The following is a 13119-nucleotide window of genomic DNA, read 5'->3' on the forward strand; positions in this document are numbered from 1 at the left end:
AGAATAATAGCAACACCTTTCAATGGTATTTGAAACTGGCCTCGGTGTTTGATCAACATCGCCTTATCATTGCCGAAAAGATGATCGAGTACCAGGAGCTGCTCAAGAAGCGCATCGAGATGTTCCGTCGCGAGCTGCAGAACTATTACGACCAGGTCCAGCTTTACGATACTTGGGGCGATATCAAACAGCTGTCCAAGTATAAGAAACGTGCCGCTTTGCTGGATCAGCGGCTGGTAAATGCCATGGAGACCATCGATCAGATAAATGAGGAGGAGACCGCCTACGGTTGGGATCTGTCGCAATATCCGGTGCGAAAGAAGGCGCACGATCAGCTAAAGCCCTATAAAAATCTTTTTGATGCCGGTCAGGACTTTATTGACAAGTGGGAGCTGTGGATGTACTCGCAAGTCGGTTCCTTTGATCCGGATGAGATTGATCAGGATGTGGCCAACTTTTATCGCATCATCCAGAAGCTGGAGAAGCAAATGGGCGAACATCCCACTACCATGCAGCTCATATTGGATGTGAAGGAGCAAATTGAGCTCTTCCGCGGACATATGCCTATCATTAACACCCTGGGCAATCCGGGCATGAAGGCGCGCCATTGGGAACAAGTATCCGAAATAATTGGCTTCCCCATCAAGGTGTCGCCCGAGCTGACGCTGGAGAAGATCATCGAATATCAGCTGGATGAGTATGTGCCCAAATTTGAGGCTATTTCGGAGAGCGCCACCAAGGAGAACAATCTCGAAAAGGCCATGGTCAAAATGGCCAACGAATGGGAGGGCGTCGAGTTCTCCATATCGCCATACAGGTATGTACATTTAGCCACATCTATGGCTGTCGCCTAATTGAAATGTCTTTCGCAGGGATTCTGGTACCTTCAAGCTGTCTGCCGTGGATGACATACAAATACTGCTGGACGATCAAATCATCAAGACGCAGACAATGAAGAGTTCACCCTACATCAAGCCATTCGAGGCGGACATACTGTGAGTACACTCCCAGCGTTTGTTCAGCACTTGTCAATGCCAGGCAAACGCCAATCACACGCGCACTCATCCACATGTCTTACTAATTCTCGTTGTGCACTTGCAGCAAGTGGGAGGCGAAGCTTATGCTGTTGCAGGAAATTCTGGACGAATGGCTGCGCGTGCAGGCCACCTGGATGTATTTGGAGCCTATATTCAGCAGTCCAGATATTCAGCAACAAATGCCCGAGGAGGGACGTCGCTTCAGTGCGGTGGATAAGGTGCGTTATTTGTATACCCTGCAAACATAAAAAATTAGTAAATTGGCAAATGGAAGTATCTAACGAGCTGCTTAAAGCATATAAATTCTTGATCAGCTGAGCAGTATATTCGATATAGTCATATTCTTCTGTCTGTATAAGCTCAGATCTAGTTCCTTGAGGTGCTTGATAAAAGGAATATAAATTCTGGTGCAGCAAGTTTCATTATCGATAAATATCGATTTTTGGAAGTCTTCTTGACCATATCAAAGAAATTTTAAAAGCTGCGTTTACAGGGTATATACTAGTCGGTATCGATTAGAGCACTTCAGCTTGTTTAATAGGTTTAAGTTTTCAACTGTGGTTAACTGAATGTCTATTCCTGCACCTTGACAGATTTGGAAGGAGCTGATGAAGCAGGTGGCCTCGGATCCGCGTGTGCTGACCGTCGTTCAAATTGACAAGATGAACGACAAATTGAAGAAGGCGTACTTTTTGCTGGAGATCATCCAGAAGGGTCTCAATGCTTATTTGGAGAAGAAGCGCTTGTACTTCCCACGCTTCTTCTTTCTGTCCAATGATGAACTGCTCGAGATTCTGTCGGAAACGAAGGATCCGACACGCGTACAGCCGCATCTCAAAAAGTGCTTCGAGGGCATGAGCACGCTCAACTTCAACGAGGAACTGGAGGTTATCGCCATGCGCTCCTCGGAGCGTGAAGAGGTCATTCTGGCGGATGTCATATCCACGGCCAAGGCGCGTGGCCAGGTGGAGAAATGGCTGCTGGAGCTTGAAATCGACATGAAAAAAAGTGTTCATCAAAAGATATCCGAAGCCTTCTACAGCTACGTTAAGATGCAGCGCAGCATTTGGGTACTCACATGGCCGGGTCAGACTGTGCAGTCCATATCGTTGACCTATTGGACACTGGAGATAACCGAATGCTTTGTCAGCGAAACGCCCAAAGAGAATCTGGCCAAGTATCTGCAAAAGTGCATGAATCAAATTATGAAAATTGTCGATCTGGTGCGCGGTGATCTCAACACACAGAATCGCATAACATTGGGCGCCTTGGTCGTACTGGATGTCCATGCACGCGATGTGCTTGCCGAAATTGTGGCCAAGGAGGTGGAAGACCTGCAGGACTTTCAGTGGTTATGCCAGCTGCGCTATTACTGGGAGGACAACAACCTGGATACGCGCATGATCAACTGCTCCCTGCCCTATGGCTATGAGTATCTGGGCAATACGACACGACTGGTGGTCACTCCGCTGACAGATCGTTGCTATCGCACGCTGTTTGCCGCCCTGAATTTGCATTTGGGCGGCGCACCGGAGGGGCCGGCTGGCACTGGCAAAACGGAGACTACCAAAGATTTGGCCAAGGCCGTCGCCAAGCAGTGTGTCGTATTCAATTGCTCCGACGGCTTGGATTATCTGGCGCTGGGCAAATTCTTTAAGGGATTGGCTTCATGCGGCGCCTGGTCCTGCTTTGATGAGTTCAATCGTATTGATCTGGAGGTGTTGTCTGTGGTCGCACAACAGATTCTCACCATACAGCGTGGCATTAACTCGGGCTTACCCACATTGGTGTTTGAGGGCACAACCTTAACGCTGGATCCCACTTGTGCGGTCTTCATCACAATGAATCCCGGCTATGCGGGACGATCCGAGTTGCCTGATAATCTAAAGGTAAGCTTAAAGCTTTAAGAAAATAGAAAAAAATAACTTTAAGGGTATTAAATGAAGGGTAAGATTAAGTGTAGTGAATAGATTGCATATGGATTAATTAGGCTTATTGTAATTTGATTTAATTTAGTATGAAATAGGAACTTTAAAAAATCTTAAATTTTGAAATAGTTCATTTGCTTTTTAATTGCACACTTTTTGACGGTTGGGAGTATCTTATGTTAAATTTACAATTATCATAAACAAATTATATGATAACAACATTTAATATATATTTTTACGTTCTCTGCCCTTAGGCTCTCTTCCGCTCTGTGGCTATGATGGTGCCGGATTATGCCTTAATTTCCGAAATTGAACTTTACTCGTATGGTTTCCTAACGGCCAAGCCGCTTTCTGTCAAGATTGTGGCCACGTATCGCCTGTGCTCGGAACAGCTTAGTACCCAGTGCCATTATGATTATGGTATGCGAGCTGTCAAATCTGTGCTGAAGGCGGCGGGCGCCTTGAAGTTGCGCTATCGCGATGAGAATGAGGATATACTGGTGTTGCGCTCCATTAAGGATGTCAATTTGCCCAAGTTCTTGAATCAGGATATACCGCTATTCCAGGGCATTACCTCCGATCTGTTCCCGGGCGTCACACTGCCTGAGGCGGACTACGTGCTCTTCAATGAGTGCACGCAAATGGCCTGCGAAAGGCAGAACAAACAATGCACACCGTTTGTCCTGGAGAAGGTGCAACAGGTGGGCAGATACTTCATATAATAGTCCATATATATTCTCTTTAATTATTCCCTTCGACTGCAGCTCTACGAGATGATTGTGGTGCGTCATGGTCTGATGCTGGTGGGTTATCCATTTGGCGGCAAGAGCACAACCTATCGCGTACTTGCCGAGGCGCTGGAGTGCATGGAGAAAAAGGATGGCTCCGAAAATGGTGCTATATACACTATAATCAATCCGAAGGCCATAACCATGGGCCAGCTTTATGGCCAATTCGATGCCGTTTCTCATGAGTGGAGCGATGGCATTTTGGCTGTCAATTATCGCATCTTTGCCGTCTCCGATACGCCCGATCGCAAGTGGCTAATATTTGATGGGCCCGTGGATGCCATTTGGATTGAGAACATGAACACTGTGCTGGATGATAATAAGAAATTGTGCCTTATGTCCGGTGAGATTATACAGCTCTCGAATACCACGAATCTCATATTTGAGCCTATGGATCTGGAGGTGGCCTCACCGGCTACCGTTTCGCGTTGCGGCATGATCTATTTGGAGCCCAGCTCGCTGGGCTGGGAACCGCTGGTGACCTCCTGGAAGAATACTCTGCCCGCTGCTTTTCACAGCGTAAGCAAACATCTGATCTCATCGATGATTTCACGTTTCTGCCCGCTGCTGTTGCACGTGGTGCGCAAGGGCTTGCGCGAAATTGCCCCCACCTCGGACACCAATCTGATGGTTAGTCTGATGAATTTCTTTGAGTGCTACATTGATGATTTCCGTGACGAGAAATATGTGGCAAACATATCTGATTTGGATTTTCGCGCACAAACCGAAGGCATTTTCCTATTCTCAGCGATTTGGTCACTTGGCGGTTCCCTAACCGCCGAGAGCCGGGACAAATTTAATATAGTCTTTCGTGCGCTTATGGAGAAGACCTTTCCACAGAGCCTATATGATGCCTATGGCGTTACAGAGGATTTATATGTAGAGCCGCTGGCGAAACCTTTCATATTTCCCATACCCAAACATGGTTCAGTCTTTGACTATCGCTACATAAAGGAGGGCAAAGGCAAATGGAAGCCCTGGCAGGATGATGTCAATTCCGCACCACCGCTGCCACGCGACATACCAGTTAATCAGATTATCATACAGACGAACGAGAGTGTGCGCATTGCAGCCGTCCTGGATCTGTTGGTGCGACATGGCAAGCCGCTGATGCTGGTGGGACCCACGGGCACCGGCAAGAGTGTCTATGTGATAGATTATATGCTAAAGAAAATGGATTTGAGTGTGTACAAGCCACTGTTGATCAGTTTCTCGGCACAGACATCGGCTAATCAGACGCAGGACATAATCATGTCCAAGCTGGACAAGCGACGCAAGGGCGTCTTTGGGCCACCTCTAAATAGTCGCTTTGTCATCTTTGTAGATGATGTTTCCATGCCACTGAAGGAGAACTATGGCGCCCAGCCGCCGATTGAATTGCTGCGCATGATGCTGGATCATATGATGTGGTACGATCGCAAGAATATTGTGCCCATGAAATTGATTGATTTGCAAATGATTACCGCTATGGGTCCACCGGCGACGGGCAATACGGTGACGCCACGCTTTCAGCGTTTCTTTAATGTGGTATCCATCGATGATTTCAATGATGATATTATGACCACCATCTTTGGCAAAATTGTGCTCTGGCATTTGGATGCGCGGTGAGTCGGGTGTATTTAATTGCCTATTCAACTTAATCCAAATTCTCTTAACTAATGACAGCGGCTTCTCGAAGGAGTTTGATCCGTGCATCGATGAGATTGTCAATGCCACATTGAGCGTCTACAATGATGCCAAGCTGAATCTTTTGCCCACACCAGCTAAATCGCATTATCTGTTCAATTTGCGTGACTTTTCGCGTGTTATACAAGGTGTTCTTCTTTCGGTGCCGGAGGCCACGGAGGATATGAACTCGATGCGTAGGCTGTGGGTGCATGAGGTTTTGCGCGTCTACGGCGATCGTTTGGTCGAGGATGCGGATCGTACCTGGCTATTTGGGAAACTATGCGCCACTGTGCAGGATTGCTTTAATCTCGATGCGTCGCGTCTGTTTGCACGCTTTGTGGGTCAGGGCAAAAAACTGGAAGAGTCCGATTTCCGACAATTGATCTATTGCGATTTTACCAATCCGAAAGCGGATACCAAGAACTATGTTGAGGTGCAGGATGTCGAGGAGTTGCGCGTCGTTGTGGAGGCCTATCTAGTTGAATATAATAATATGTCCAAGAAACCAATGAATCTGGTACTTTTCCGCTTTGCCATCGAACATTTATCGCGCATATGTCGCATCATAAAGCAGCCACGTAGTCATGCTCTGCTCATCGGTGTCGGCGGCTCCGGGCGTCAGAGCTTGACTCGTTTGGCTTCGCATATATGCGACTATGAGCTCTTTCAAGTGGAAATAACTCGATTGTATGGTCCGTATGAGTATCATGAGGATATCAAATCCATATTACGTAAAATTGGTGCCTCTGAAATGCACGGCGTTTTCCTCTTTACGGACGTTCAGGTGGGCGCTTAAGCTTTAATAGCTGGGTCGCACTTTTTGGCTTTTGCATTTTGCTAATGTCTTGAAGACTTTTAGATCAAAGACGAATCTTTCCTGGAGGATATCAACAATCTGTTAAACTCCGGCGAGGTGCCCAATCTGTTCTCCAACGAGGAGAAAATCGAGGTGGTCGAAAAGATGGCACAAATCGACAAACAGCGCGACAAGGCCGTACAAACTGATGGCAGTCCCGTTGCCCTATTTAACTTTTTCGTTACGGTGGGAGCTATAATTAAATACCATTTAAACTTAACATTCATCTTAAACTAATTACCCTTTGGTTTTTCCACATTTTTCATGCAGACGTGCAAGGATCAACTTCACATTGTCCTGGCCATGTCGCCGATTGGCGATGCCCTGCGTAATCGTATACGGAAATTCCCCTCGATTGTCAATTGTTGTACGATTGATTGGTTCCAACCCTGGCCGGAGGATGCTCTGCTCGCGGTATCCACACGTTTCCTGGCCGCCGAGGAGCTGACTGCCCTGGAGCGCAAAACAGCCATCGATATGTGCATGGAGTTCCATACATCCACACAGGAGCTGTCGGCCAAGTTCTTTAGACGACTGCATCGCTATAATTATGTGACGCCTACATCCTATCTGGAACTGATACAGACCTTTAAGGCATTGCTTAGCCAAAAGAGAAAGTGGGTGAAAAACCAGAGAGTTGACTACGATAAAATTATAAGTCTCATAATATCTTACCTTTTAGCAATATAACCATGAATCGGAATCGCTATTTGACGGGCATCTCGCAGCTGGATATTGCCGCACAGCAGGTGGCCGTCATGCAGGAGCAGTTGCAGGCACTGGAGCCAAAGCTAAAGGAGGCCTCCGAGATTGTAGCCGAGCAGGTGGCCAAGGTGACGGCGGACAGTAAAATTGCCGCCGAGCAGCGGGAAATGGTCAAAGAGGATGAGCAGGCGGCCAAGGTGCAGGCAGCTGTTGCCCAAGAGATCAAAGATGAATGCGATGCCAAATTGGGCGAGGCGTTGCCCATTCTGGAGGCCGCCCTATCAGCCTTGAACACACTGACCACCGCTGATATTGCTGTGGTGAAGACCATGAAGAGTCCGCCAATTGGAGTGCGCATCGTTATGGAAGCCGTTTGCATTCTGAAGGATATGAAGCCCGACAAGGTGCCAAATCCGAGTGGTCTGGGCACTGTCGAGGATTACTGGGGTCCGTCAAAGCGTGTGCTCAGCGACATGAAGTTCCTGGACAGCTTGCTCAACTTTGACAAGGACAACATACCGCCGGAGGTCATGAAGAAATTGCAACAGCGCATTCTCACCAATGAGGCCTTCGATCCCGAAAAGATCAAGATGGCATCCACGGCTTGTGAAGGTCTCTGCCGCTGGGTCATTGCTCTGTCCAAATACGATGTCGTTGCCAAAGTTGTGGCGCCCAAGAAAATTGCCTTGGCTGCAGCCGAGGCCGACTACAATGCGGCCATGAAACTGCTCAACGAAAAATTGGCCCAACTGGCCCGCGTCGAAGCGAATCTGGCGGCCATTCAAAAGATTCTCGACGAACAGTTGCGACAATATGGGTGAGTAGCAACAAGACGGGCTGCGAACCAGTTCGGTTCACGGCCGCAATTCCAAAGTTTTCCTGAACCCGAACCTGAATTGGAAATGTTATATAAAATTAAAAACAATTTATACGAAGTAAGGCTCGAACCTATTATCCGAATCTCTCAAAACTTTGTTCGATTTGCAGGCATAACATATTCTGAAATGAACTGGTTCCAACCAGGAATTACATATTTACATTATTTTGAACCAAATCGTAAACCACATTTTGTTTGGTTTTTAGTTCGACTTAACAGAATACTTACTGCCAAAATAATAATTATTTTGGCCCCAAATATTGAATATATCTAATACCCCTTTTGGGATTGATTGAATATAGCCCGCATCTGGTATATGAAAATATTTACGGCTTGCAATATTTTCAGTACAACGGGCATTTGTAAATTATACAACATTTTTTTCATTAAAATTTAAAAATGGAACCAAAATCAATGTTCGAGTTTCACGAGCTGGTTCGTGAACCGTAAACCGAACCTTTCTTTGCCATAACATTAGATATGAACTAAAAATTGTTTTTTCTTTTCTTATAGTATTCTTCTGTCGGAGCATGAAGCTTGTACAAAGAAATTGCAGCGTGCCCAGGAGCTCATCTCTGGCTTGGGCGGCGAGCGGACGCGTTGGTCCGAAACGGCCAAAATGCTGCAGGGGAGCTTTAAGAGTGTAACGGGCGATGTGCTCATTTCGTCAGGTGTCGTTTCCTATTTGGGACCATTCACCATTGATTTCCGTGTTACGCAAATTCGTAAATGGGTTGTGAAGTGTCTGGATTATGGAGTTACCTGCTCGCCGGACTTTCAGTTGGCCATTGTTTTGGGCGAACCGGTCGAGATTCGTTTCTGGAATATATGCGGATTGCCCACGGATGCATTTTCCGTTGAGAGCGCCATCATGATGAAGTAAGTGTTCTCTCTCTTTTTTTCTACCCACTTTGAACTAAGCTTTGAAAGTTTAAATGAAGTTAGCTGCGGTGTCAATATGGGCAGGATTTAAGGTAAAACTAATATCTCTTAAAATTGAAACGGATGTGGGCATTAAAATGGAATAGAGAAAGTTTTTGGGAAAGGGCAGCACTGTACAACCAGGCGAATGCCGCCCCACAAAGTCATTAGCTGACAAATCGATGCAGAGAGCTTTATGCGAAGACTTTCATTAGTCTGCGCAGCAACAGCTGTGGCTCAGTCAGCCAATAAACTTGTTCAATTAAACAACCTAAAACGCTAATTAGAGCTGAACGCTTGTCAGAAGCACATTTTTCACATTTTAATATGCCCTTATTGTGGATATTATTGATTTTGTCACCAAGTATGTATGCCTTTAAGCAGGCATAATGCCCAAACCTTGACAAACCTATTTTTTTTTCACTACAAATATTCGCATTAGTTACAAATAATAAAAATAATTAATAATAATAATTATTATTATTTTAAGGTTACAATCATAACAATATTGCTATATTAATTATTAATCATTATAATTATTATTATTATTAGTATTATGATTAGTATTAGTATTATTAGTATTAGTCTTATTAGTATTATTATTATCACTATCAATATCAATATTATTATTTTTATTATTATTATTTTTTTTTTATTATTATTATAATTATTATTATTATTAGTACAATAACTCATTTTTATTTTTCATTATCATTATCATCATTATTGTTAAAAAGTATTAGTATCAATTTAACTTTATATTTCATTACTCTGATTAAGATAAACAATATTAAAGTACAATTCTGAGATTTGTACCCGAAACTTTCTTACTAAAAAACTCTTATCAAAGATCAAGCTACCAGCTACCTAGAGTTTTATACAGCTTAGTTAAGATTAGAAGCCGTTATTATAAAGCTGGCACGAGCGCAAATTTGATTAATGGTTTTCGCTAGGGTATTAAATTTCGGCATACCGCATTTAACTGTTCTTTCTTGTTTCTAATTACAAAACATAAAATGTTAGAATTCACGCATATTAAGAAAATTAAAGATATGCAGCTTAGCGTGGCGTGGCGAGTGTGAGAACAGTACCGGATGCTGCAGGGTTGGGGTGTTGCGTTTGTGTGTGTGTTTGAGGCGCCCGCATGTTGCCCAGGCACAGGAGCACCGCATGCTCCGGTGGTTGCTTTAGCTGAAGGTACAAGAACGTACCAAAACGTAAGGGCTGATAATAGGGGAGTGGGAGGCGCGCAGGGCAAAGAATTTTCATGTTTGATGCGTGTGTTAGAGCATTACGCATCTGGTGAGTTTCCACCGAAAGGGCGATACGTCGCGATGCCACATGCCACATGCCACTCCATGTCGCATGTCGATTTAATAAAGAAAATTCCTGGCTGCTTCCTCGCCGAGTGTTCAAAGTAATTTGGAGCATGCCCAAAATACCTGAGGTGTGAGCCACAGTCACCGCCACCGCCACGACCACCGCCACCGTGTTGCACAAAGGATAAGCAATTGATTAATGTGCTCTCCGGGCGCATTACGTTTAATTTTTACCCATGGACATGGCAAATGAATGATGTTGGGATTTGCTCAGACGCCACTAGTTACTAGCTGCAGGACACAAGACGAATGAACTTGTATTTTGTTTTAGTTTTTGTTTTTTGTCTTTAAACACCCTTTAAAGAATGAACAGAAAGGGCATAATGAGGCTGTGCCAAAATGTGTAACAGACAGAAGAAAGTCTATATACTCTTGAGCAGATGGATCCACAGAGTCAGTCTGTATCTATGCTTGACTTAGAAGACTACGTCGATAATTATATATTTCAAATGCTCGATAATTATCGATACATATCGATTATAAGCTCCCAATTTTATTTATACATACATATCGATGGAGGTGAGAGATTATTTTCTTGATACTCTTGATTAGATGGAGTCAATCTGTCTTTATGCATGACTTATGACTACGACGATTATTATCTAATTCAAATGCTCGATAATTATCGATACATATCGATTATAAGTTCCCAATTTTATTTATACATACATATCGATGGAGGTGAGAGACTATCTGATCTTGCAGGTTTTCATTCAATTCCCATAGGCCTAGAATATTTAACTTTTTGGATACCCCTCTCCCCTTACCATAAAATTAAAAAAATATTTTAAATTTAGAGACTTAACTTTTGGTATATAAGTAACGTACTCTTTAAACATATTAAATTGTCTTTGTTTAGAGCCTAGAGCCTTCATAGCAATCGATCAATACATGAGGATATTATTTAATAGGGAATATATCATTGGTGCTGCTGCTGAGGCCTATATAGCTTCTTAAAGTTTTGCACAGGGTATTTCCCAGCGGAGCACTTTCGAGCACTCTTACTTGTTTCTCTAGCCCTTACTGTTGTTTTATTGGGTCGACACGTCGCCCACATGGTGCGTAGCCCGCTTCGCCAATTGCTAATTTGGGGTAGCAGGTGCGGAGTCGTTCATTGTGGGTCCGGTTCGGGTCATGTCTCTTTGCATAAATGTTTGATTAAATAATGTTAATTTGGACAGGGGAGAGAATTGCCTTTTGGAGATTTGCATATTAAGCAGGCAGAACGTTTTGCCCAAAAGTATCTTAAAGTGTTTCGATTTGAGCTTTTGTAGCTTTTGGGCAAGCATATTTTCATTTCAATTGAAACGAACCAAGTGTAAACCCACCCGCAGCTGTGTACAATTTTTGTGATTTACTAAAAGATTCCTTTTGTTGTCAATTCTGTTTTTTTTTCCTTTTATTGCATTTGCATTGTTATAATAATTTTTTGCATATTCTTTTTCGTATTGTTTGCTTCTCTCTTTGGCGTTTTCAATGTTCTTCCTTGTGGTGTTTTTTGAACTCTGGTAACTTTTCACATTTTAACTGCCTACTGAGCTCGCTCCCACAAACTTTCTAATACCCTGTAAATATAAAGAACTGCATAAAAGTGGTTAGTTTGGCTTTTAAATGTAATAGTCGGAAGGAGACTGATTGCTGGAAATAAATTAATTTTTTATTTAAGTTCCGGGCTCGAACTTGGACATTTTAATATTTTGCCCTTGTTTCGTTTTAATTCACGTAGCTTTTGATGCTCTAGAAAATTAGATCACCTTCGATTTAAAAAAAGGAAACTATGGAAAAGCTCAGCTTTTATTTTTGATGAAGTTTATTTGTGCCCTTACGAAATATATATTGTAGTAGGGTATCTGTCAGTCGTTCAGTCGCGACTTTGACACTCTTGCGTATTCATTTCTGCATTCTAGAATACATTGTGTTGGGCTGTGTGTCCAGCTCGAAACATATATATGTTTATGTATATATATGTATATACACTCGTGTAGTTGTTCGTTTGGCATGTTGTATGCGCATTTATTCGCTGACATTTTTCATGGACTCAAACTCTCTGCGGGAGCGCTTGAAATTGGCTCCTTTGTTTTTGCATCAAATATTTTTCATTCATCAAGTTTTCAATTTACAAAAATGTTCATTCATTCGCATGAACAAATTTGTGTTCGGTGTGAATTTGTCATGTGCTGCAGCCAGCGCGTTGCCAGGAGCCCATTTCTCGATGTTCTTGTTGTTGTATTTGCCTATTGTATCTTTAAATATGTATCTGTGAGTTATCGTATGGGCATATAAACTCCTATATATATGTCATGTACATGTGCCTATATATATTATATATTTGATATGTATTTATCGCCCTTTTTCTGGCTTTTTCATTATTTTATTTTTAATATAATATTTATAATTTCCATAACAATACTTACGCCCATTAAATATTGAGAGCTTGTGATATTTTGCGCACTCAAAATATAAAATAAAGAGGTACTCAAAACTAATCCAAATATACAAAAATTCAACAAAATAAAGTGGAAATTTAAGCTGCTTAAAAGTCAAATTTACATTTTCAAAGTCTGCCCTTATTTTCGCTAAATATTTAAATAATTTGATGAGAAATTTAATCGCAATGCTAGTGCAATATTTTTTCTGTTTTATATAATTTAATTTGTTTCATCTCTTTATAGGAATGCGCGCCGCTGGCCGCTGATGATTGATCCGCAGGGACAGGCCAATAAATGGATTAAGAATTATGAGAAGAACAACAAGTTGTGCGTTATACGATTGAATCAGGCGGATTATACGCGTGTGCTGGAGAATGCCATACAATTTGGTTTGCCCGTGCTGCTGGAAAACATTGGCGAGGAGCTGGATCCCATACTGGAGGCCATATTGCTGAAGCAACTGTTCAAACAGGGCGGCACCATGTGCATTAAGCTGGGCGATTCGGTTATTGAGTATAACTATAGCTTCAG

General features: G+C 43.0%; 1 protein-coding gene across 3 annotated transcripts in view; it reads left to right on the top strand.

Moving 5' to 3' along the window:
* Positions 1 to 13119, top strand: part of Dhc36C (Dynein heavy chain at 36C) — a 44559-nt gene that overhangs the window by 4962 nt on the left and 26478 nt on the right. For all 3 annotated transcript variants that reach the window (XR_010437186.1, XM_064690715.1, XM_064690714.1), the window contains exons 5-16: positions 1 to 817; positions 873 to 995; positions 1102 to 1255; positions 1631 to 2926; positions 3220 to 3666; positions 3730 to 5357; positions 5419 to 6205; positions 6281 to 6463; positions 6548 to 6894; positions 6960 to 7799; positions 8373 to 8738; positions 12832 to 13119. The exon at positions 1 to 817 is cut by the window's left edge and continues 763 nt beyond it. Coding sequence is in view for 2 of the 3 variants with exons in the window: in XM_064690715.1 (XP_064546785.1) it covers positions 1 to 817; positions 873 to 995; positions 1102 to 1255; positions 1631 to 2926; positions 3220 to 3666; positions 3730 to 5357; positions 5419 to 6205; positions 6281 to 6463; positions 6548 to 6894; positions 6960 to 7799; positions 8373 to 8738; positions 12832 to 13119 (7276 nt within the window). In the remaining variant the exon portion in view is untranslated. The remainder of the gene's footprint in view (positions 818 to 872; positions 996 to 1101; positions 1256 to 1630; positions 2927 to 3219; positions 3667 to 3729; positions 5358 to 5418; positions 6206 to 6280; positions 6464 to 6547; positions 6895 to 6959; positions 7800 to 8372; positions 8739 to 12831) is intronic.

Source organism: Drosophila montana, unplaced genomic scaffold (assembly GCF_035044405.1).
Source record: "Drosophila montana isolate Dmon_TW-CO22-7 unplaced genomic scaffold, ASM3504440v1 contig_3282_1, whole genome shotgun sequence".
Classification (NCBI taxonomy): Eukaryota; Metazoa; Arthropoda; class Insecta; order Diptera; family Drosophilidae; genus Drosophila; species Drosophila montana.